This window comes from Chenopodium album, chromosome 9, assembly GCF_948465745.1.
Source record: "Chenopodium album chromosome 9, dcCheAlbu1.1, whole genome shotgun sequence".
Taxonomy (NCBI): domain Eukaryota; kingdom Viridiplantae; phylum Streptophyta; class Magnoliopsida; order Caryophyllales; family Amaranthaceae; genus Chenopodium; species Chenopodium album.
Window position 1 is genome coordinate 3752154 of NC_137842.1, and position 26367 is coordinate 3778520.

The 26367-nt window shown below is 33.9% G+C and overlaps 2 protein-coding genes across 5 annotated transcripts; one reads left to right on the forward strand and one right to left on the reverse strand.

Annotated features, from left to right (window-relative positions):
* The first annotated feature begins 3348 nt into the window (after positions 1 to 3348).
* On the forward strand, positions 3349 to 7689 carry LOC145558278 (uncharacterized). The gene is made up of 7 exons (XM_081619472.1): positions 3349 to 4547; positions 5726 to 5842; positions 6183 to 6361; positions 6453 to 6546; positions 6642 to 6719; positions 6872 to 6973; positions 7364 to 7689. Exons 1-7 carry the CDS (start codon positions 4071 to 4073, stop codon positions 7490 to 7492), a joined length of 1176 nt encoding a protein of 391 aa, XP_081475598.1. The 5' UTR covers positions 3349 to 4070; the 3' UTR covers positions 7493 to 7689.
* Positions 7690 to 7842: 153 nt separating this feature from the next.
* LOC145558277 (protein ENHANCED DOWNY MILDEW 2-like) lies at positions 7843 to 23752 on the reverse strand. Of its 4 annotated transcripts, none has more exons than XM_081619470.1 (20): positions 23626 to 23752; positions 22527 to 22985; positions 22315 to 22411; positions 18989 to 19042; positions 18773 to 18909; positions 16763 to 16856; positions 16575 to 16673; positions 15832 to 16079; positions 15667 to 15756; positions 15056 to 15574; positions 14841 to 14985; positions 14629 to 14730; positions 13275 to 13367; positions 10363 to 10404; positions 9992 to 10102; positions 8916 to 8987; positions 8713 to 8831; positions 8558 to 8633; positions 8246 to 8462; positions 7843 to 8141 (listed from the first exon to the last, which is right to left on the reverse strand). In XM_081619470.1, exons 2-20 carry the CDS (start codon positions 22934 to 22936, stop codon positions 8110 to 8112), a joined length of 2757 nt encoding a protein of 918 aa, XP_081475596.1. In that variant the 5' UTR covers positions 22937 to 22985; positions 23626 to 23752; the 3' UTR covers positions 7843 to 8109. The 4 variants fall into 4 exon arrangements, with proteins under 4 accessions (XP_081475596.1, XP_081475595.1, XP_081475593.1 ...); XM_081619469.1 differs by having other exon boundaries at positions 7843 to 8146; XM_081619467.1 differs by having other exon boundaries at positions 7843 to 8462.
* Between the last annotated feature and the right edge of the window lie 2615 nt (positions 23753 to 26367).

Consider the following 26367-nt stretch of genomic DNA (forward strand, 5'->3'; position numbering starts at 1 on the left):
TTATCCACAAGTACCTTCTCTACAGCTGCTGCTAAAACCCCGAAGCATTACTGCTCGTCGGCCAGAAATTGGTGGTGGGTGGCGAAATTGAAGATTGTGGTGGCGAAATTGGTGCACAAGCAAAGAAATGGAGGAAGAGAGGAAGGACTGATGAAACAAATGAAACTCATGAAAGTTTAGATATTTTTAGGGTTGAACTTTAACAAGTGATAGACTTAAGAACAGCATTAGAGATCTCCATTAGTAATGGTGTCGTGGTGGTGGGAGGTATTAATGGCTCAAAGTAGCAGAGCACAAGCAGGGCTAAAGTTGAGAAATGTGAGAAAAAAAAATGGGTCTTTTATAATTTATGTTTTTAAAAAAAGATTAACATGAGTACTCATTTCATATTCCAATTAAAATTATTCTTCAATTGTTATTAATCTTCATTTATTAGATAAAAAATAATTTTTTTAAAAATTAAAAAACGTTAATCTTATTTCATAAAATAAACATTATTCTTCTTGAAAATAAACATTACTCTTCATTTTTTTGTCCATACTATGACATTTTTCAATAGGCCAAACAATGTAAAATTGTTTCTATTTCTCAAAAAGTCAAAAGCACTTCTAAAATTTTGTGGCCATACAAGTATGTTTCCCACAAGTGTTTCTTTTGAAACAGTTTCTAGAGAACTACTTCTAAGAAACAGAAAATGTTTTAAAGAAGCTTGGCCAAACAAACCCTTATTGTGAATTATTTATCCGAATTATTCCTTGCCAGTTAAGCTAGTGGTACTTCTAAATGGAAAACTTTGATAAGTTGATGGTTGCCATTTGCATGATGCAAAGGCTCAAAGCTAAGATGAGCATCTTGGTTTTAGATGAAAAATGTATGACCACAATGTTGATAAAGTTTATGACCATAAACTTTGATAAGGATCTAATGAATAATTATAATGCATAGACATCGTATGCAATTCTTTTTGGCATTCTCCTTTTACATTATGCTTAATTATTCTAAGATCTTTATGATATATTTGTGAAATCTTGGACCAAGTCCAAGAAAATACTTAAATAATTACAAGTAGATTGCAGTATTCCCAAGCTTTGTCTTGGTTGTACCAAGATACAGACGACGTAAGAGGAAGTAGTCTTACTTTAATTTATCCTTTTTTAATTATTATTTTTATTATTATTATTGTGAAATGGTCTAACTTTGCCACCAACTCGTGGGTTTTGCTTAATTAAAGTCATATGTTTCTTTTTAAAAAAAAAAAAAAAAAAAATGTTTTCATAGATATTTATAACAACTATATTTTTTCTTGGATTGAAGAATAAATAACAAATTCATTTTCCGATATCTCATATCTCTAACAATTTGTTAAAGTAGGAAAATAAATAATAATTTTGATTGAAGAATGGAAGTGTGAAGCATGGATGAAGACCATGTATGAAGTTGTTTATTATTGAAGTTTTTGTGCTCTGTTTGAATGCTATTGTTTCAAAATTGACTGATTTTGCATTGTTTAAGTGCAACACGAGTATTATGTCATGTGTAGAATGAAATTTTTCGTAATTTATTGATTGTTTTGGTATAGACTATAGAATAAGTACTTCCTCCGTTCTGTTAATATTGCAAGAAAGAGGAAATTACGCATCCCAAAACACATTTTATATGATAAATATCTATAATTGTGTACGAGTAAAAATTATAAAAAGTTGATATTGTGAAAGTATTAAATTAGACGAATCCAACAAGATCCCACTTGACTATATTTTGGTTAACGTATAACTCATATTATATGGTCAAACAAGAGCGATGAATAGTGCAAAAAGTCCATTGTTGCAATATTAATAGAACGGAGGAAGTATTACTTTAAATATATTAGTAAAAAAATAAATAAATAAAAAAAACCATTATTATTTTTAAGAATATTTTTTTTTTGGTAGGTACACTACAAGTTCATTGTGTTGTAGGCCAACGTAAATAATTAAGAGGTATGTAATATGTCTTTTTTCATAAAAATTATAACAAGAGATTTGATCTTGTTTTTTAGACATGTGCAATATATATGCTCTAAACTAACGACTAATTAAAAAAACCCTTTCTCATCCTTACATGTTACATATTGCTATGAAGATTGCTATGGATAGGAGTATGTTTTTTTTAAAAAAAAAAAAAAAAATTATTTATGAGTTTTAGTCTAAGCCTCTTAGCTAACATAAAAAATACAAAATAAGTTACGGAGTAAAAATAGGGGGGTTAAATTAAATTTCCTAAAATAATTAAACTAACTCATCTCAACAACACAATCACCTTGATGATGAAATTTTTGAAAATCACATCCTCTAATAATTAAGTTTTCAATGACACTAATAATACTCGTTACGTTGGTATAAAGTATATTAAATGGCATCGTTTAAATATCAACAAAAAACTGTGTTGATACCAACACAACTTATATTTCATGTAATTAAGAAGTACTTTACTAGCTACCAGTGATATCATCTAAGCACAATCTAATACCAATAAGCATTATTAGAGCGAGTTATAAGAGATTCAAGTTATTACATTAGTTGATGAGAATTTCTTGAAATATCTGATGTTAAATGATGAAAACATTAATTTATTGCTTATATCAGTTGTATACTACTTCACTACTTGTATGTAGAGGTGGCCATTGAGGTGGATTAATTTAGCCTACCCCATGTTTACTAGCTGACAGAGCTTGAAGCAACTCTGACTTGGAAGCAATCAATTTGATCCACCTAATTGGCTAATTGGGTGGAGTCATAGGTTGAACTTGCTATTCGCCAACTTGGTTCAAATTGGCTTATATTCATACCCGCTTAAGAGCTTTTATTTATTTTTTTCAAAAAGTAGTCTTAACCGATCCAAATCAAGTTAAAAACCGACATTGTTTCAGCTTATGTTAAAGACTAACCTAATTCATACAATAGCCACCATCCTTAGGGCCTGTTCACATTGACTGAACTCAGCTGAACTGAATTGAACTAAGCTCAGTTGAACTGAAAATAAACGTATGGGAACAGACCCTTAGTTACACAAAAGTCATATAAAAAAAAAAACAGTAAAATAACACATAAATTGTGACATTGGCTTAAGAAAATCATTTACCTTACTAGTAAAACTTTAACATAATTATGTTTTGGCCAAATCTCATTAAAATCATATATTTTGTATCCTGTTAAAAATTATAATTAGTCCTCATTTCAAAAATACTAATGATGTCATCAAATAGCTCCCCCACCAAAAAATTCAAGCTTTCTCAAATCTCAACGTTTGAAATTCTTGTCCTAACATAAATTTTAATAAAAAATTATCATAATTTATCTATTAAAAAAAAAAAAAAAAAAAAAAGGAAAAAAAGTAGTGAGCTGAAGGCTCCTCTAACAAGGGTGGTTGTCAAGAAAGATCGAAGCTGAATCTCCGTCGTGTACTCCTCACCTCTCTTTCTCTCTCCTCTCAATTCCCCGCATACTCCGCAGATTATCCTCTTCTTCTTATTATTACCCCCATTTTGCTCTTTTTCCTCTCAATTTTCTAGATTACCCAAGGAAAAAAAATTAATAAAAATCCCACCTTTTTTCCTTGTTTAGTTCTATTATCATCTTTTTTTAATTACCCTTAATTAATTCCCCATTTTCTTGGGATTATTTTGAATAAATTCCCTTTATTTTGTTGTTGATATTTATTGCTGAATTTTTTTGTCTTTATTTGTTTTGTTTTTGTTAGAAGGCTGTTCATTTCATATCCAATCATTTGAAATTGTGGATATAAAGGAAAGAATTGTACAGTAAATTTATTTTTTGGGGTCAATTTATCTGTTGTTAGATTGAATTTTTGCCCATTTTTGTGTGTGATTAGATCTTCTAGGAACATTCTTCTTCAATTTTGAATTTTTATCAAGTTTTAAGGGACCAAGTTTAGGGGTTTTTTCTTATCTGGGTATTGGAAATTCAAGCATTTTAGCTCAAAATTTGAACCCTTTTATCAAATCTAAACATTTGTATCCTTGAATTTGAACATCTTTGATCAATTCAGAAAACCCCAGAAAGAAAAAAAAAATGTATGCTACAGAAAGCAAAAGAAATATGTCATTTGAGTACCAGGCACAAATAATCAATTATAGGCCTAGTCTTCATACAAGGAGGGCAAATTTGACAGTAAAATTTCAAGATATTTATGGGTTTTCAGTTGAAGGGAATGTTGATGATGTGAATGTGTTGAATGAGGTGAGAGAAAAAGTGAGGGAACAAGGAAGGGTTTGGTGGGCATTGGAAGCTAGCAAAGGTGCTAATTGGTACCTTCATACTCAAGTCTCATCAACCCTAAAAGCATCCCTTAAATTATCAGCTTTAGCTAATGCAATCACATTAAAAAGGTTGATTAGGAAAGGGATTCCACCAGTTTTGAGGCCTAAGATCTGGTTTGCATTATCTGGTGCTGCTAAGAAGAAATCGACCGTGCCTGAGAGTTATTATGATGATCTTATTAAGGCGACCGAGGGCAAGGCCACGGCCGCTACCAAACAGATTGATCATGTGAGTTGAATTGGTTCTTTTTGGGCTGTGTTGATCAGTCTTACAGTTGGATTTTTTTTATTGTTATTGTTTATTTGCAGGGTGGATTTATTTTCTGTACATTGTAATCAAAATGAGTTGTTTTCTGTTGACTTTGATTTTGATTTTGATGTTAATATGTGTATTTAACTTTTTTAAGCATTATGCATTGTTCATAGCTGATTCTTTTAGTAAGGTTTTCTTATTTTTAATTTACAATCAACGTCAAATTAATGGACTAGTTGCTGGATGAGAACATGTGATTTCTTTGTATGGTATAATAGGTTAACTGTAGAATTTGCCTTATCGAGGTTTCTTTGTTTTGCACTTTGTCAAAGAAGACATGGACCAATCCATCTCCTTTCTCTTTTGTGTGTACTTCATGGTAATTGATGCCATGATGCATAGCATTCATTTGGTAAGATTTGTGTGATGATGTATCTTCACCCTAGTTATGTGTGATGAGCCATGGAAGGGGTAGTGGCATTCCATTGTGGTGAGGCATTCCTGTCATAGTTGGTGGTCATGAGGTTTTGTATGAGTTCTAGCTTGGTGAAGCTATAGATAGAATTTGATAGTCATGTTTATGGCATCACGCTATCACTTTAGTAATTTGCCTACAGGTCTCAAATTTGGAGCTCAGTGTATTTTTGTTGATATCGCTTTACTATAGTTGCAGTCTTGCGGTTCTGTCAGAGCAATTCAACTGATATAGAAGTGAAAGACAAGGGAACGGTTATCCTTGTGAACCCTTTTAATCCTCCAAATGCGTGCAAATCATGTACTAGTAGTTTGTAAATATGGTGGTGTAATTTTAGAGAAAATTAGTAACATCATTTTACAATTGTGATTTCATACATATATGTTGTTCACTCCCTCTAATAAGGGACAATATGAACTTAAAGTGCAGAGCCAAATAGTGTGGCTAGTAACTGGGTTGACAGCTTTCCTGTATGCACACATTACAAATTCATTGCATAACGGCGAATGAATTAGTATAGCAATTTAATTTTTTATATTTAATATCTCCTTGGCCATATATATGTCCATCGTCCATGGCATGAAAATGGGAAATGTGGCTATGCATTTTGATTTGAGTATATGTTGGAATATGTGTAAATACTTTTGCAGAATTCATGAAGTCTCCTATATATTTGCAGGACTTGCCTCGGACTTTTCCTGGCCACCCTTGGTTGGATACACCTGAGGGCCATGCAGCACTCCGGCGTGTTCTTGTTGGGTACTCTTTTCGTGATTCTTATGTTGGTTACTGTCAGGTGATTCTATTATCTCGTTTAATGTTGCAAAATAAGGGAATTGACATTGTTAGTGCTGGTACACTTCATGTTTCTCTCATTTTCGTATCATTCAATGATTCTTCAATTGAAGAATTTAGGCTGATTTTAATATTGTTTGTATGATTGTATCAATCGTCATGATTCTTCAATTGAAGCATTGATGCTGATTTTAATATTGTTTGTATTATTGTATTAATTGTCATAAACACACAACATTCATTTCTACTCCCTCCACTCCTTTATATGACAGAAAGGTGTCTTGTACTTGTAGAACCGTACTCCTGCTCCACATATTAACCTAGTTCATTTGGTGTTTCAGGGTTTGAACTATGTTGCAGCATTACTATTACTCGTTATGAAAACAGAGGAAGATGCCTTTTGGATGCTAGCTGTCCTGTTGGAAAATGTGTTAGTCAGTGACTGTTACTCAAATAACTTATCTGGGTGCCATGTTGAGCAAAGAGTATTTCAGGATTTACTCACTCAAAAGTATCCGAGGTACTATTGTATTTCCATTAGAAATTGATTGCCCTATGATATCAACTGTTTTGATTGTTTTCATAAAAAAATTTGAAACAAAAAATTGCAGGATAGCTACTCATTTGGAAGCCTTAGAATTTGATGTCTCCCTTGTTGCCACTGAATGGTTCTTGTGCCTCTTTTCAAAAAGCTTACCTTCAGAGGTTTGATCAAATAATTTTATCTTGTCTATCTGTTTTTCAATATTTAAAGTTTGTTCCCCCTCATAACTGCTACTCTTCTGGAGTCCATTCCACAGACAACTATGCGGGTGTGGGATGTTCTATTTTACGAGGGAGCTAAAGTTTTGTTCCACGTAGCTTTGGCTATATTTAAGGTGAGTCTGTCTTTACTTATCCTCTGTTCTATTAATATCTTAGTCTTCCAATTTTTGTTTGGAGGTCAAATCTCTATGAATTAGACATGGTTAGAGTGAGTTTGCGACGATATGATGAACAGATTCTTATACAGTATACTATTTACTTGCAGATGAAAGAGGATGAGTTGCTTCTGAGCCATCATGTTGGTGATGTAATAAGCATATTGCATAAAACTACTCACCACATGTTTGACCCTGATGATTTATTGACGGTAAGCTGAAGTTCGTACTGAATTTGCTTTTTGGAGTTGGCCATATCAGTTTTTAGCTTAAAATACTATGCTACTTAGATTCTTTCATTTTACCTTAACCTGTGTTGGATCTTCAACACTCCAACATATGCATTGCCACTCTCATTTGGGACCAAAAGATAACAGGGAAATCTTACATAAAATAGGGATGACACTTTCTTGACTCGAGTACAAGAGTCCATGCAAATTAGTCACTTGTTCATCCTGGAGTGAGTTGTCAATTAATCTGCAATCCCCGGGGCTTTCACTTCGACACGTCGACCTTAGTCTTGGGCTGTGCCAACACCATAAACCTAATTTTGAACCCTTTTTATCAATTTTGGATCCTGATTACTGGGCTACTTTGTGCAGGTGGCTTTTGATAAAATTGGTTCTATGACCAACACAATATCAAAGCAGAGGAAAAAGCAGGAACCTGCTGTCATGAAAGAACTTGATCAGAGATTTAGACGGCTGAATTCCCTTAACGATGCAAGTTAACTATCCAGTTGGCCTGTAGACCTAAAGTGTAATTGTACATGCCCCAGGCATAACTGCAAGTGCAACTATGACCGGAGGCATTTTGATGTTTGTAATATACAGCGTACATTTTCTGCAGAATTGTAGTTACATATTTTGTAAATTAACAGGTTGTAACAAAAAACTAATTACATCCCTAAAGAGGGCTGCTTCTAATATATGCCCCTTATTGGCTTGTTCATTTCTCACTAAGAGCAGCAAAGACATTGGGAAACAAGATGGAAACATTTTTTGTTCAACCACTTCAAATCCAGTTCTCTAGTTTGTCAAATGATGATTAAAAGAAAATCGTGTGCTTTTACGTAGCAAGTAACCAAGATGCTTGATATACTTGAAAAGACAACTTTAGCTTTACAAAATCGCCGTGGCCATACACAATGAATATTGATCGCAAAATAGGGTATAAGTGTGCATAGTTAGCAGAGTTGACAGACTTCACAGCTTATATAGTAGTTCGATAAATATGACATTTTCGCCAACTTTTTTTTACAAGGATCTAAGGGATTTACAAGTCAGCGAGTCAAGAGATGAAGTAACTTGGAGAATTGGTGGGAGAGATATCCATGTCCTCCAGATTGTCAACAGGAGTAACGCACACATTGGCTTCCAGCTGTCCTGCCACATTTGTTATCATTGGGTTATGATTATGTTCCGGAACATCATCTAACATGCGGGGAAGATCACCATACATATTCATCAGATGGGAGAAATCACCGTAACAATCTTGCTGCTCTTCGAGTATATAGTTCCAAGTAGGTGGGCGAGAGCATGGTATTTGACCAGAAATCTGAGAGTGTCCGCACCTGTAGGCAATTTCCCTGTGCTTTCTAGTCCAGTCAGGATGGCTCCAGAGATAAAGGGGAGGAGTAACATTGTTCCATTGTGATAGTTGCTTTTCACGAGTATCACAAGATCCAGGAAGGTAGAATGCCTGACAGCAAACAAATCAATTGCATACCACATACCTCAAAAGTCAAATCTAATAATGAATTAAGGAAAGAAATTAGACTACTTCAAACCACATACCTCGCCAGAGAGTAGATATGAATCCTCCCATATCAAATCATACCTTGTGCGGGTCGGGCCTTTCCCAGAATCAAGCCTACAATGACAATTTACTTTGACAGGGGAAAAAATGGAGTAAAGAAGAGATTCAGTAACAAGAAAACGCATGCCCATACCTCCGAGTTTCTGGTGGGACAATAAAAATGAGAAGCTTTGGGTTAAATTGAAGAGCCTTATCGATGAACTGGTTAGCCAGTGATGCCTTAACTCCGAAAGGAGGATTCAGCCCCATTATCTAGCCAACAGAAAAAGAATAAAGGCACAAGTTCAATGAACAATGAAAGAGTAAATAATATCAAGTCTGAGCCAGGCATTTCACCAGTCGAGAGCCTTCTGCCAGTTCTCCAGATTGAACACTAAACCAATCCCTTCGCTCAAAATTGAAATCATTCTGCAGTACGTTGAATAACAATAAGTCAACACAAAACAGTATCCATATTACAATTTTAATCATGCATAGTACTGACAGAAAAATAAAAATGGCCTCTGGATCAAGAACAGAGTGAATAAATCTTATGTGCATTCTGTTTCCTAAACCAGGTAACCTAGTAGAACAAAGAAAACAAAGAAACAGCTGATCTCATTCTTAATTAACATCTAACACAATATATACAAGACCCAGCCAATGATATTCTCATTCTTACCAGATTTTCCAGCTTACAAACAAAGCCCATGATTGATTAAACCTTAAGAAATAAGCCACGGTTAAAAAATTTCAACAACCCATATAACACAGCATTGTCAATTAGTCCAACCTTCCTAATAATGGCTTTACCACTGGAATTTAATCAACACCATAGAATTCTGGTCTTAAATCCAAATCCTAGGGAGAGGGGAATCGAGACAGTTCTCATTATCTTATCAGTATCATACTATTCAACCACTCAAAGGTCTGATATGGACAATTTTCCTTTATTTCACTTCATAGAGACATTTCTCTTTCAATTTCATTAATTCTATGATAAATTACAATTACTAAGGCTTTTGGAGCTAGGCACATTCCAAGCAACAATTTAAGCCATTTATACAAGCAGGCTAGCATCTACTAAACAATTATACATATAGAGGCTTCTACACTGGATACAAAATGCTGATTTTATTATTCCTCCCAGGCAAGCCATAAATAGTAAATGGGGGTGATAGGAGTCATAGGACGGCTGACATGTTTAATCTAGTATTATGAGCAGCTGTACTATTACCAAATGTGCAGATTATGTGAGAGAGTGGTGGTTTGTGGACTTTCTATGATATCATATTATGTACCAGAAAAGCAGTGTCTTGGCAACTATGTCTAGCTAGTCAAGACTGGAACTAATGACAATGGTCAGAGTACCAAATATCAACAGTATCAAGATGCCAATTATTAATTTATAAGTAATGGTAATGATTCCCCACCTTTGATGGAAAGAGATCGAAATTTTTGAAATAGCACTTCTTCCCAACATCATCCAGCTTCTTTTTCATCAAACAGCTGAATTCATTAGCACCACAGCAGAAGTCCACTATCTACAACACCATAGGCAATTCAAATTACATCAGCAACTCAGTGATGATACCAATAATCATATTAGGATCTACCATCTGACTAGCTAGACTGCTATAATGTTGCCTCAACTAGCTTTGCTTTGACTTTTAACCCTCTTCGCAATATTGACACCGCATATATACACAAGAGGTGCTGCTACATTTTTTTTTTTGTAGATTTTTTCAATGCTTGGAACTTGAGTACTAAATAAAGAAGGTGAGATTAAGGAAAGTATTCTCACCATATCACCGTCTTGGACATACCAATGTAGCCTTTCAACAATCTGGAAAAGTAATTAAAAAAAAAATGATTATGAGTAAGGGAATTTTTTTTATTTTTGGTACAGGGAGGAGGAGAGGGGGGGGGGGGGGGGGGGAGGGATGCTTTTATGTGATTTACAATACCATTAACAACCACATGGAAGCTGCAAGGGAGCAAAAGATGTGCTAATCAGAAATCAGGCATCAACGATAACATTTGTAGGTTCCAGCAGTAAAAGATCAAGGGGAGCCCTGCATGGATTTCTCCCCAATTTCAAATGAGCACAACAGATAGTGCATAAACTTAATACTCCAAACCTCATGTTTTATTTCAAATACGTTAACCACTCCCCTACACACAGATTGCCATCATCGTTATAAAAGACTATGCTCATGAATATGCAGCTATATGGGTAGTATAAACAGGAATCAATCTAACAAGGACAGGAAAACAGTAAGCCCTCAACATGTACTTTGCAGTGAAGACTTTGGTCTTAAGTTATATAAGGGGTCAAGGATCTTAAGGAAACCATCTGTCACAACAATGCTATAACAGCCACATTATATTTTATACACCTGAAGACTGAACCCACCAAAGTCTAACATTAAAACAGCCTTCACAAAAGGCACTTTACAACAGTATGGTGTGATCTGGAAAGAAAATTAATTCAAATATCATCATGGCTAGCCAATTAAAGCAGTTGTAATATATTTGTACACGTGTGTACATCATAGTCATGATGTCACATCAACAGCTAAAGTTAGTGCAGTGTATGAAGTTAATGTTTGTTAAGTCCAATGACAGCATATAAACCACTGCAGCCAGAATAAATATACACAAAAGGTGGACCAAGATACAAACAACTGACATGAAAAAATCAAGGAATTTTTTTAGAATGGCAAGAGAGGAAACTTTACGAGCTATTTTCTCACAAAAAACCTGCTGAGGTTAAGCTAATGGTTTCAGAAGCAGTTTTAATGTAAAAAGAATAAAGAAATTCATGAGATATATTCGAACAGCACAAAGGTGAAGCTGCTAAAACACAAACTCTATTTAACCTCATGCCACTCACTATACTTCTATGTTGTCCATCGCGAACGCAGAGAACAATGTGTTATAAAATTGTTAAATGTTGCCAAATTGTTAAAATCCCACCTCCTTTAGATATTTCAAGTGCTTTCCTAGACTATCATATAATTTTCCTAGGCCTTAGATTACCTTGTCATAATTATATCAATTCATTGTTCACAAGGAAAGCAATGTAAGTCCAAAAAGTTCTTTAGGGAGCAGTGAATAAGCTTCCTACTCAAAGTAGTGTTGCTTAATTATTTGTGTTGCATTGTAGACCTTTATAGATTATGTATTGCCAGACTTCGCCACTTGTTTAAAGCAAACACCCCCAGATTTCCCAAGAGTCCTAAAATAAATAAGTATTTGTTGTCGACTTGTGCCTTCCTTGACATGCTCGCCTTCACGACCCTCATCTCCGCTCTTTTCACCAATAGAAAATTAACTCAACACTTGCTTGTGTTGCCATGTGTTCACAAAATCCCTTTCAGCATTCAGTTTATGCCCTTGTCGCCAAATGTACATGAACACGCGTCAGTCAAAAGACTCAAAACACACTAAGACCATGTGACCACATGCAAGAACACTTGAGACCCAGAGGCAACCTCTTTTTAGCAGCTACCATCAGACACCACCGTCCTCACAAACAGACACACACGCACACAAATTATTTCCATGATTTCAGAAAAACAAAAACATACGAACCATAAGTTTCTACCTCAAAATTGTTCATTAATAAGGATAACATTTCAACGTAACACTGTAGCTGATGTAGATCTAAGTGATACAACAAGGCAACGACTTTAATTGTCAAGCTGATCTCACCAAAGAAAGAAAGTTCAGAAAACAATCTTAAGCAACTGAAAATATTCATAGACATCCACCCTTCAACTGGGTGTAGCAGTAAGTATTTATTAAAAAAATAAAAAAATAAAAATAAAAAACATGCAATCCCTATGAGCTCAAAAGACTAAGAAACCTAAGGACTTAAAGCTCACAAGCGCAAGGCCACACGCCAACTACAGATTAAAAAGGCTAACTAAAAGACAGGCCAAAATGTACAACCCATAATTTAAGATATATGATAAAACCATGTTAGCAAATAATCAAAAGAAAACAATAACAACAGATGAAAGCTCACAATTGCAAGCTCACATGCCTCTCTAAGCCTTGATCCAAACTTCCCAAGAGATTACAATCCAAAGCCCAATGTATTTAAGATCTCAAATGGCTCATTAGAAGGAACATAATTATAAATTGTGCTGATAAACCCTTCCACTTCTAGGAACTCTTGAAGCTTCTTGGTTCTCATCAGTAGCAAGCTTTCTAAAAATCTACTAGTAGTAACAAAAACACAAGTTCTACAAGAAAACAATCGTAGCAATACTATAATCTTTTCATTTAAAAGGTAAAAACACAGTCAAGGAAGGCCCTATAAACTGTTTCCAGACTTTCCACAGTTTCCCAAAATTATCAAAGTCATAGTAGTCATATATTCTAATTTGGTCAATGTGCTTCCAGAATAATGCACTACTGCAGTAAAGCATATTTATAACACATCTTGTACAAGTTCATTAAGTAATTAATGTAACAGTTTTAAAAAAATAAAATTAAAAAAAAAATTCTCATAAAATTTATACACAAAATTTATAACATTCCCTAATAAATTTCTCACAAAATTATACACAAAATCAGTATTATTCCTTCAATCATGACATTTGCAGTAAAATAGCAATTAGTTCACCTATATTCAGTTGTTTGTGAAAGTTAAAGTAGAAGAATCATCATAAAAGAGTTTTCTACTCTGGTAATAGAAGAACTTGCCTCTTGAAGCTTATCCGGTTTCGTGAAGTGTCGTCCATAGGATGAATAGGACATGCCATGTATAAAAGGTGCAAGATACACATTAAGCCTTTTCTGCAACCATATAGCCAATATATGTGCTTCAATTAGCATAAAATAGTTTACTTGAAATCAATCCCATTTAGACATTGTTCCTTTCGCCTTATTTATTACTCTGTTAAAATCAGACTAAATCAAACTAGTCTTACAAAATTCAGATCAAACCAAAACTTTGTATTTCCATTTGCATATTGTCATATACCTTTAATTACATACTTGCAAAAATTATATAAATAAGATTTTTGAAAAATACACATTGAGACGAATCTAACAATATCCCAATTGATAATGATGTTCTTATACATTCACATACAACTAAGGTCAAAGTTCAGGCAAATCAGACCAAACCAAAACAATTCAGATAACAGACCAGATCAGAATTTAAAAATTCTGTTCAAAACACATTTTTAGGTAAAGAGAACAAAGCCTTAGTCCCTTAAGCCATCATCTTACACTTGCCAAAGGAAATGAAGGTGCATGCAGATTAATAAGTCAGCGAGCAGAATGCCAACCTAATAATCAGGAGCAAGTTGGTGTAAACCTAGAGCAATATGGCAAGAGATTAAGATGCAAGGGTGATTTTCACAATGTCCATCTCAATTTATAACATAGAAACTTACACACTATCCATTGTAGATGGAATGCTACAGATGCACAATTGCAACTTGCAAGTTAGTTGAAGTCATTACCACACTTATTCATTCTAGTATACTAAAATCTGAAATGTAAAAAAATAAAAAGTGAAATCTAAATCAAATAAAGTTGTTTCAAGCAAAAGAAGGGGATGCTACAAAATTTCATGCAGTAGAAAAGTTTTTAAACATTCATTTTATCATCACCTTTACAAGGCGATTTCAGCAATATATAAATCACGATAAATGGGTAAGACACAGGCAGCAAGCTGGCATAAAAAAGCGTAGCCCGTAATTACCTGCATGTGAAAAAATATTTGATATTCACATCCCCACTTTACCCATCAGTTTTTGCCCAAAGTTTCCACATGGTAAGGGTACAAAGCAACAATAACACAAACCCATCCCCAAAGTCAAAACTTCACTCCAAGTTTATATTATTGTTGGTTGTTATTAAACAGATTTTTCATTTACATTGAATACTTTTGATTCCCAAAATAAGCAAAAGGTTATATCAGAGATTTACCGTAGCATCTACACATCAAATGTCATTTTGGCCTATAGTCCATTAACAAATACTAGTATCCCGGTAACAATATGCACAAACATGATTACTGAAAGGAAAGTTCATTAACAGTCCAAACCTTCCATATTGGGAGTTGGCAAAGCAATCCTGCGCTACAGTGGGTCTTTGCATCTTCAATAGTGCCGCCATCTTCAAGCTTCTTTAGGGCTGTTCGAATGGCCTGCAACATTTAAAAGGGGAAAAGAAAATTCAAAATGCCAGCAGACATCTTGACAGTTAAAAACAGGATCAGCAAACACTTTCAAGTTTCAACAGGTTCAGAAAATTTACCTTAACCGTGACCTCTACTTTCACCTTCGACAGAGTCTTATCTATAGGAATTTGAGAGGCCTTGTAATTGGAAGGAACAACCTGCTGCTTCTTGAATTCATCCTCATTAAAAGAAGTGTTGACATTTTCCATCAGAGCATTTATTCTACAGTAAAAATGACGTAAGTTTTTGAAGTACCAAAATTACATAGTAGCGTTAAGAACCAACCCTTCACCTTTTCTCTATTTGAATGTCAACAGGATTTGAGACGCATTGTTTCTCTAGCAGGGGCTTAGCTGAATGAACGGTATTGAGTTTCCTCCCAAATTTGTTAGCATTGCCAAGCTTCATCACATTTGGCTTCAGACTTTTCTCATAAATAAATTTATTTGTATCACGCACTGTTTTGCTTGTAGTTAATGTTGGCAAAAATTTAACTTGACGTCTTGAAGCAGAAGTCAGATTACTGAAGGTTGAATTCTTCTGTGCATCAGAACTAGGTTTGATACTACCTTTTCCGACTTGCCTAGTTGCATCACTCTCTTTAAAACTAGAACAATAAGCCTTATCAGCTTGTTTTCCATTCTTACGTTCAACAGTTTCAATAGAAGAATGGTACGGAATCAGTTTCCTTTTCTTAGGCAGGACATTCACTTTAGGCAAACAATTCTCTGATACACGTTTTCTCTCTTTACCAGGAAATAATATATGGTTCCTCAATGGGGTGCCAAGTGTTGGATCAATGTCATGGTCCCTGTCCAAAGTTTGGAGCAAATCAAAACACATACACAGAAACCACAGTTCAAATCTCAAATTTTGCACTAGAAAAAACAATAAATAACCTACATGCAATACATCAAAATACGTTTTAGCAAAAGACCATCCCAAGCTCTTTGTGGGATTCCATTCTCATCATCATCTTGAAAAGAAATTTCTCTGAAAAAAGCAAAATAAAGTTAAGTAATTATAAATCAAATTTTATACATAAAATAATCATTCAAAAATGAATACCTTGGTAAGCATTTCCTATGATATGATTTAGGACAACGTCTACAAACTGCAAATTGTAGGTCATCAATTTCTCTATCCTCTATGTGCTTACAAACAAAACATTTATGTACAGGACAAGCAAACGACTCTCCTGCAGCTATTTTTTTCTCAAGATCATCATCCTGGGTATCATTTCTCTTTTGTAGTTCTTTAGCAACACAACTAGGATGATAAAACCGGCCACAATTAGCAGCAATACAGGGGACAACCTGAAAGAAGTCGTGTTAGATGAACTAGGCTGTAAAGCTCAAAGTCGTGCCACACAAATAAAGATAAATTCAGTACTGTATATGCCCATTTTATTTATACGACAAGGTCATTACTCATTATAATACTAATGCACCCTAACAGGCTAATTTGAGGGCTGCAAGCCAGCAATAACACTACTATCCACCCTGTCTTCACCAAAGTACCAGATAACTTCAGAGCAGAGCGCCCAAAAAAATTAGATAAATAGGGTAGTTTATCAAATTTACATGAAAAGGGAAGAGAAAACTATAAAAATTTGAGTTGCATGCTATTAGTATTTAATCATATACATCTGTTTGACTAGTCACTCAACAAATTCTTGATACAGAGTCTTCAAAAACAAAATCCATGCTTTAAACAATTACAAGGCTGTTCATTTGACTTTACAACGACATTGCAGTATTATACCAAAGAACGAAAAAGAGAAGTCTAGTTAAAATTCCATAAAGACATACCTCTGGATTACAAGATAAATCAGATGAGCCTAACTTTCCACAAATAAAACATTGATGTTGCTGATATCGACAGTTTTTGCATTTAAATACAGGAATAGCCTGCAAAAAGAAACCAATTATAAAATATGCAAAATGATATTGCTAGTAGTTGGTCCATATAAGACCTTGAGTAGCAGAAAGTTGCCTACATTAACTTGTGCCATTGACAGACCAAGACTTTCACATAATCCCTCTCCAGAATCCTCGGTTGCATGGAAGGATCTCATACATCTCCCTTCACAGCTGTTAAAATGAAAAAAAAAAAAAAGAATTAAAAAAAAGAATACAACTGTCTGTTCTTCAGGAATTAAAAGCAATCATATGGCTTGAAGGATAAATATGAATAATTACTGAGTACCCTAGTAATTTATTTTTCTCATCTTAGATGAGGCAGATTTTCCAGGAAGAAGAGGAATGCATGACCCTATTTAACGGACAAAGTTTTGATTGATAACACCACAAATTACATACTTCATCCGTTTTATATTAGTTGACACGTTTAATTTTGGCACACAAACTTAGGAGAGGTGATACAAAAATACCCTGTTTATCTTACCCACCCCACAACTCCACCTGCCTATCCCCTTCATTTCAACTACCGTATCCTCAACTGAAGAACACCAACCACCAAGCCCACCACTACATCCTCTCTATTTTGCCCCTCCCTTCAATTTGCAACCACAAGACCCCACAGTCATTGAACCTTTTTTTCTGTAAAGGAAAAGTGAACCCAAGCCACAAATTAAAGTATTCGAACTTCATCTTCCTTAAACTTGTGGTGATAGTGGTGGTGATCGATGAGGGTTCCGATGCGTGGAGTTGAATGAGAATTTGATGATTGGGGTTTTAGCGATGGAGGTGGTGGTACGATAGAGCGACGCAGGGAGGAGAGTGAAGGTAGGATCCTTGCTGTCATCATTGGTTTTTTGCCATTTTAGTGTTAAAAGTTTAAATTACTCCTTGTTTGAGGAATCGAAGGAGCTAAATACTTGTGTGAATAGGACATAGAAGAAGAGAGGCGGCAACATGACTGGGATGATGGTGGTTGTGACTTTGTTAGGGAGGAGAGGGAAAACAGAGTAGTATTAACCTTATGATTGAGAGGAAGGAGAGAGAGTGTCAGCATTTAGTAAGGTGAAGGGAGAAGAGAGAATAAAAGCAATGGTATATTTGACATTATATCACACAAAACTTGCCCAAAATAAAAACATATCCACTAATTGCAAACTTCCCAAAGAAGAATATGTGTCACTGTGTCAACTAATAAAAAAACGGAGATAGTAGAAAATAGCGGAGTATGAAACAATTGTTTTCCAGATTGAGGAAAAAAACACATCATCATTCCAAAACCATGTGAATTTTACTCCACCAAGAAAATGATTTTGAATTTTGAATATTAAATCTTACATCTACCTAACCCCCCTCCTCACCTTCTTACCATCACTTAATCTCTACTAGTAGGTTCTCGTTCAGCCTTTTTTTATAAAAAAATCATTTTATCCGCTAAAATATGAGTTTTGACGAACTTATACAAGTGTATTTCAAATCAAAGACCTACACTTCCTCCGTAACAGAGGTAGGCCTAAAATAGAATGAAACAAAGTGAGTAGAACAACACAGAAAGGACGAAAATGGAAAGTGAATAAAACCAAAAAGAATGGAGATAGAGAAAGAGGTGAGAGATAGAGAGGAATAAATATTGCAACATGAGGTAGGGGAATGTATTTTAAGAAGAGGTGAGAGATCGAGAGGAATAAAGGAAGGGACCCATGTAATGATGAGAGAGAAAGAAAAGAGGAGCAAATAAAGAATTGTTGCAATATTTGTGAAACATCCTAAAATGGTAATTGTTGCAATATTTGTGGAACAAAGGAAGTATATTCTTTTGATATAAATTCAAAACTTGGACTCTTTCAAAACGTGTTAGCGGATCCTTAAATTTATAAATATTCCAAGTCTGACACCCGTACCTAAGTCCGACCATCCTAGTGGCCTAGCCTAAAGTGGTGAACATCATTATTAGCTGGGGATCAAAATGATAATTAGTCAAAACAGCATAAAATTAACAAAGTACACTCCAAAAATTGGAGTGAAAGTAGACGAGGCAAAGCAATAGTCAACATATACAAAATTATAGTCAGCAGTAAAGATATAAATACCTAAGAATATCCCCACCATTGTCACAAAGGGAGCAACATGTATCAAAGAAGTCATCGTAGTGAATTGAGTCATCAACCTCAAAAGGGTCATCCTCTTCATCAACAATAAAATCAGTCCTCTTCACAGGCAAGCCTTCCTAGTTAGACAAAGATAGATGTCATCATGTGTTAGATATACACATATAATAGAGTTTAAATTCAATATCTTGCACTGACCATTTGAAGCACTTTCCCCTTCTTAGGCTTTTCCAAAAGAATCCCAAGCATGTACTGTACAAGGAATTCATCACATAGGTTAAAGATATTTTCATCTTAAAAGAAATAAAGAAAAGGCAATTATGTCATCTAAAAAGAAATAAAGAAAAGGCAATTATGTCATCTTAGCAATTGTACAGTATTCAATCAGAAATGAAAGCATCTCTCAAAAATCCATAAAGACTGCAGCAGCACAATTTTCAGCAAATACAAGCACAAATTTCAAGACATCAAATGTTTAATTCTTTTGGCAAGCTTTATTCCTCTTGCAGAATTTACAGCAAATGCAAGCACAAATTTTATGATATCAAGTGTTTAACTCTTTAGACAAGCTTTTTCCTCTTCCAGAATTCACCTATTTTGAATTAATAGAAAGTTTCTTAGGGGTGTAAATGAATTTCAAAGCCTAATTAACTTAAAAACACCATCTCATTTTAATAGAGTGATAAAATAGAAAGAGAGAAACACAAGCTAGAATTTTGAAGTTTGATACTTAGAAGATACAATCCAATACAAGGACAAGCTTCCACTGATAGAATGCTAACCAGCAGAATTATCTTCACAATTCCTTTTTAAATAATCCCAAATATATACTCACCAAACACTTTCATTTTGGGTTGAAGACAACAATTCCAATAAGTTTTTTTACTCTTCTCTCCATCACATTAATCCTTTTTCACTCCACTCTAATACTTCCACTTACTTTTTTCACTTTATTACTTTCACAAATTTTGCAGCTCTATTTAGGGTTGTCAAAAGCTAACACGACATGACAACCCGATACAAACCCAACACGAAATAAGCGGGTTTGGGTCAAGAATTCTCGACCCGTTTAAATAATTGGGTCGACACGAACCCGGCACGTAATTAAATGGGTTAGGTTTGGGTTGAAATTTTCAACCCGAAACCGACACGCATAACCCGATTATGTAAATGGGTTGAACAACAACCCGTTAACACAAACCCGACACACTTAAACCGATTATTAAGTAGTAAAAGATACCTGATTTTTTATTCTAAACTTCTACTGTACTGATTTTGTAGAAAGCATTGGCGCTATTCTTAAATTTTGGTAATTGTTTGGCGGTTTAATTTGGCGGTCAAATAATTTTTTTTAACTTTTTTACATTTCCCTTTTTCACTTTAGAGGATTCTAGATAGGCTTACCCGTACTCAGTTATTCGAAGTGGAGCAGCAAGCACGGTTAAAACAAACTTAATCATATATGTAATCCATGAAATTAAGTACTGATGCATGTTTTAGAAGTTGTCATTTTGAAGGTTGGGACTTGGGACAACTCTTAGTATTGGTTGCGTTGCTAAAACCACTAGCTTTATATTCTTGTAGTATCTTTTGCCAAAATTAGTAACTTTAAGCTCTTGTAGTATCGTTAATGATGTATGTCTTTTTAATTACTATGTTGAATATTAATTAATTTATTATATATTATGTGGGTTAAAAGGTTACGCGAGTAACCCGTTTAATAAACGGGTTAGGTTTGAGTCAAGGGTTTTTTCAACCCGTTTAATAAATGGGTTAGGTGTTTAATATTGACACAATCACGAACACGACACGTTTGACAGCCCTAGCTCTATTCATGCTAAACAGTCTAGGCCGCACCCGCCATAGTCCACTTTATAAGTCCAAGATGGAAACCATGTGGCAATGAAGAGTAGCCCCTTAGCCTTATAGAGTAGACATAATTATCTTGTTTCAATGTGGGATACACATCCCAACACTTTTTACAGACTTTCAATGTGGAAACACTTCCACCCATATGGATTAGTTCATGAGCACAAAACTCCCGTACATGTGAGTTGTCCATAATGGCTAGATACCAACCCAACCCTACCTTAGCTCTAATACTATGTTAAACGAGTGTGGTCCACAACCACCACTATGTGTCCACTTTATAAGTCTAACATATATCCACCTCAAAACCTTATGGCAATGAGAGGAGTAATGCCTTAGCCTTATAAAATGGACACAGCTTTCTTCTTTCTTCAAAATGGGATACACCATACACATCATTAACACTTTTACACTCTTTCTATGTGGGAAAACACTTCCACTCAGATGTGGTTTGTTCATTGGCCCAACAATTCACTTAAACAAATGTTGTTTTAGAATATTAACTACTCCTAAAATCCTAATCTCCCTATTTACTTGAAAAAATATTGGAGACAAAAACGATTAACCCATCTCCACTGATTTGGCAATTCTTCCTATATATGGTCTAGAAGTGACAAGGCTCCTAGCATTGCATAATTTTCCCTTGGTTTAGAAAATCCCCACTAAAACAATAATCATCTTCAAAGATTATCAAGTCTTACTTTCTATCCATAAGTATGACACGACAAAAGCTACTCAAATTTATCAAATTAGATGCCATAAATGGGTTTCATATAGAAATCAACCTGCTGCAGATTAAAAGACAACTTGTTGAGGAGACAAGCACTAGATTTCAAAGTTGCTATCCCCTCCCAATGAAATTCCCAGCCTCAAAATGCCAAAACCAACTTCATAATGACTAAAAAACCCTGAATTGCCAAGCTCAAACAAGTCCACAAGCAAGAGACATCACAAGTAATTTTCTTTATGTAAAGAACTTTGAAATTCAAATAAAGCAACTCTATTTAACCTGGTTTCCCAAAATACTTGTCCTTGGACGAGAGCTTATACAAAATTCTTTTATCACACTGCCCATAAGGCTTTTGATCATTATGACAATGGTTAGAATTATATAAACCACCTAAAAAAAATCTAAAGCACTAATTAGATTGAGAGTAATGTGTTACTAGGGTAATAAAAGTCAAACAAAACAAAATGAATGTAAATATAAGGGAGGAGGAAAAAGTGATAGAGTGATTACAAGGAGTTTTATGTAATGGTGGTGTGGTGATACGTGAAGATAGAGGAACTATTACTTTCATTTTGGGGGTAATGGTTACACTAGGGGGAGGGTGGGTAATTATTATCCTCATTATGAGGTTAATGATTCCTCCACCTCTCTCTTTTCCTCATGCCACAAATACCTTACTTCATTTACAAACACCTTATATCCCTACAACACCACCTCTAAACTTATGTTTTTCAAAGCTTGACTTTTAATATCCCCTTTATTTATTACCCCCAATCCAAGCATGGCCTATATCTAAGTACAAAAGCTTTTAAAAGACAATCACTTAATCTAATGGCACAACTTATACACACAAATCCAAAGTCACTTGATATTGAACATGCAAGCAACTCAACATATACTAAAATAAGATTCAGATGAAGTATACCTCATTATCCAATAAGGTCTTATCACGTTCGGAGGCAAATCTTATTAGTGAAATATGATTCATACAGTCGTCTTCTGAAGGGGCAACCTCATACGTGCTGCAATACATGGCGATAAATATTATTTCTTGGGAATACATGATAATGAACACAATGGATATAATGAATACATGTTGCAAAAAGAAAGCTATAAAACCAAAGAAATCCCACAAACCTGAACACTTTTGACAAGTGGCACCATATAGAGTTTTCAGTAGCCTTTACATTATGTTTAACAAAATGAAGGCAATGGACCGTGATTAGTAGTGACCTAATTGTAGGCTCAAACAGCTTTTTTGGCTTCAGAAGTTTTACCCAAAAGTCACCCTTGCAAAAAACCGCAATCTCAGGCTGTACATAGGAAAGCTCGTATCTCCACGCTACAACTTGTTTAAAAACCTTTCTGAGGCCATCATCAGAAACACCAGTTAAGAACATCTGGAGATTCACAGTATCAACAGGCTTTTCCTTGGGCCAAAGAAGGGGCAAAAATGCAAATGAAACAAGTTCATTTTCCTGGTTTATGAATTGATAATCAGTCACACTCTCTGGGAAAATCTCACCCTCTTCATCCGAAGATTCCATCAAGAAAAATATATATAAGCTCCACTGTCTACTTCAAACAGGCCCGTCCCTGCGCCAAATTTGACTTCATAGCTAAATCAATAAATCCTAACATTTAAGGGTTCTGCAATACATTAGCAACCAAATTTGATTCAATTATCAAATAAGGCTCATACTATTAGGGATCTTTGATTCAATTATCAATTTCTTTTCTAACAACATAATCACTGATTATGATCTTTCATAATTTTAGTAATTAGAACCAATAGTTCACATTTTCGAACCCTCAACTTACTACACTGACAATTAGATTAAATCAAAGATAAACCCTAGACTATAAATGATGAGAAAAAACAGGAACAAAAAAATTCTTGAACAAATAAATTATTCATATTTTATAAAAAGGCGAAATTGATCATAACACTTAAAAAAAATGCAAAAAAATTACAGAGCATTACAGCAACAAAAACAAAGCAAAATCATGTAATATGCAACAATAAAAAATGGTGAAAGAACACAGAGATGGAATTGCTTGAAAATGAAACACATTGCACATAATCAACAAAAAAAAAAAAAAGGAAGCAGATGAAAATGCAGGAAATTACGAAGCACTTAAAAAAGAAACATAATTATGTGTGATCAAAAGCAAATATAGAAATTTAGAAAATTATAATCATCATAAGAAGTAAAAATAGGGAAGAGATTCATACTGAAGTTGAAAAATCGCAGAAAATTTGCAGCGGAAACCCTAGAAGAGAGAATGTGAAGAAGAAGTGAAGAATTCTGGAAAAATGAAATTGAACGTGGAATGACGAAGGAGTGGGAAGTTTAAGCAGGCTTTTGGTGTCATATTTCAGTGGCGTTGTACACGTGTACGAAGTAGTAAGTATAGTACGTACCAATTTTAAAATAAAATAAAATAAATTTTGCGTTGTTTTTTTAGTTTTCAGTTTTTTTTTTTTAAAAAAAAAAAAATCAAAAATAAGAAGTAAGAAAAAGGTTTTCTATTATCGATTTTTATAGCATACTAGATGTAAGCCCGTGCGGTGCACGGTTTTTAAACATTTCATTTTGTATACTTTTTTTTTGTAATTTCTTAATTTTTGTTTTTATTTTCTATTATATTATTTTAACATTAATTTAAGGTAAAATATTTTGTTAAGTTTTATAAATTGAAATAAATATTATCTCATTCATCGGATAGTTAGATAAAATCATTAAATTAAAATATAATAAAAAAGATAATTTTTGTTTTTTTTCATAATTTAAATCTTAAATTACTTTTTTTTGTTTTCAATTCTCAAATTTCATTTGTTAATTTTTTCTTAAATGGCGACTGAAAATTAAAATTCTTAACTAATATATAAATCTAATTTTTCATTGCTCGAAATATTACTTTTGCTTATGTGGCGCTCTCAATGCTCTCCAAAAATGCCTACTTTATTTATATATATTAGATTAGATTATTCATATGATTTTAAAAAACAAAATACCACAATAATGTGATGCCAAACAAAAAACCCAAATGCTTAACTCGTTTTTGGCCTCGAGGTTTTGGCACTTGCCCATTTTAGTATTTTACTGCGAGTACGAAATCAGATATATGAAATAGATTTGTGATTTAGAAAATTTTATTGATTGTGATTCAAGTGTAATTGCAATTCAAATTTTTTAATTTTTTTTTTAAAAATTAATCTATCTATATAAGTAAATTTGAAAACAAAGTTTTATTGAAACCAAAGTTTGTAAAAAAAAAAAAAATAAACAAAATTATACAATACATCGTAATATACAATGTATTAATACCCTAGTACCCATAACGTACATGTACATGTCATGTGCTCGGTATGGATACTATTGTCCAGTGAAATACTCGTTAAACTTGTTTTTGGACTATTGCTTCCATAGTTCCATGTTCTCCTAAAAAAAATGTTGTGTCTTTGTAATTCAAAATTTCAAAGTCAAAAACATTCAAGTTTTACATTCTACCCTCACTAAAATAAGTTTCGTCCTCAAAACTCAAAATCTAAAAAATTTTAGACCTAAATGGTTTGACTTACGATGGATTTTTCAAGCCTAACTTTTAGACCTATAGGAAAAATTAGCCTAAATATTCGAGATTCTTAGGCTAAAGGACCGATTTGGGATGTGGTTTTGAGTTAAACTTCGAGCGGGGCTCCAAAAAATGGTTTATTTATCACCTCTAATTTGACTTTGCAAAGTTAGATTAATTTGATATGTGAGAGGTTTCAATTTTATAAAGTGCTTCTTCTTACTAAAAGAAAAATAATAACAATAGATGTATTTGTGGTATTTTCTCTCATAAATAATGTGTGAATCCGAACGAATTTTGATACTAATATAAGTTAATGAACAGTTTATATAAATTATTGAACATATTTACTTTTGAAATTTAGATATAAGTTTTTTGACATTTCATATAAGTTTATGAAAATTCCATACAATTTATTAGCTACATCGGTTTTTGGGTGGGTGGATTCACAGTTGAAACAGACTCACCCAATACTTTATGTTTTCACTTTATGAATGAGAATCTCAAGGGGGGGATCAATGTGAAAAGGAAGGGAAATGAAATACATTAGAGAGAGAAAGCAAATTAACTATAAATTCTGATCCTTAAATGTGATGCTAGAAGTGTAATGGAAAAAAAGAGTTTTACAAAATCCAAGTTTCAATTTCCTTTAAAAAAATAAAAATTTAAGACATTTGTATTTTCTCAAGATTTGAAATTCATTTCAATTTGAATTGATTAAATTTTTAACACTAATTTTGTTTTTCGTTGACATTGTAGCATATGTATGTATGAGGAAAATTTTACTGTAGTAATTTTGAGATGATTGCATGTGTGGTCTTCCTAAGTTAAGCACCGTTTGAGTCTTATTGAAAATTATTTCACACAATTTTTGCCGATAAAACACTATGGCCATATATATGAGCTATATATATGCACTTATTAATTTTAAACACAAATTGATCGAGATATATATTAGTTAATTTAAATAGGAGTGAGTATCATAGTATATTAATTCAATTTAGTTTACAAAAAAAATAAAGGACCACTAAGGGCTTATTCATATTTACTGAACTGAATTGAACTGATTGGAGCTGAACTAAACTGAATAGAGCTGAAATAAATATTTTATGAGAGAAGAAAATTAGGAGTTGAACTAAACGTAACTTAACTGATAGGAGCTGAACTTAACTGAACTGAACTAATTGGAGTTGAACTGAAATTAAGCTGAAGTGAACAGGCCTTAAGACGGGGTTTCGCTAGCTGCCGCCGTTATTGATGGTGGTGGTTGATCAAATTGGTGGTGTTGGCTGACAACAATGGTCGTGGTGGTGGTATAAGGCGTAGGGCGCGAGAAGAAATGGGAGAGAATATAATCAGGGTGTAATGGTCCATTCACACCAAAATAACGACAGAGTTT

Bases quoted from the DNA above. Each gene is read 5' to 3' on its own strand.
- LOC145558277 (XM_081619467.1), bottom strand. From the start codon at position 22,936: ATGGAATCTTCGGATGAAGAGGGTGAGATTTTCCCAGAGAGTGTGACT. The intron at 16,674-16,762 runs GTAGGCAACTTT...TTCTTTTTGCAG, and splicing joins TGTCAATGGCACAAGTTAAT to GCTATTCCTGTATTTAAATG. The intron at 8,463-8,557 runs GTATGTGGTTTG...GTTTGCTGTCAG, and splicing joins CATATCTACTCTCTGGCGAG to GCATTCTACCTTCCTGGATC.
- LOC145558278 (XM_081619472.1), top strand. From the start codon at position 4,071: ATGTATGCTACAGAAAGCAAAAGAAATATGTCATTTGAGTACCAGGCA. The intron at 4,548-5,725 runs GTGAGTTGAATT...ATATATTTGCAG, and splicing joins CTACCAAACAGATTGATCAT to GACTTGCCTCGGACTTTTCC. The intron at 6,720-6,871 runs GTGAGTCTGTCT...ATTTACTTGCAG, and splicing joins TAGCTTTGGCTATATTTAAG to ATGAAAGAGGATGAGTTGCT.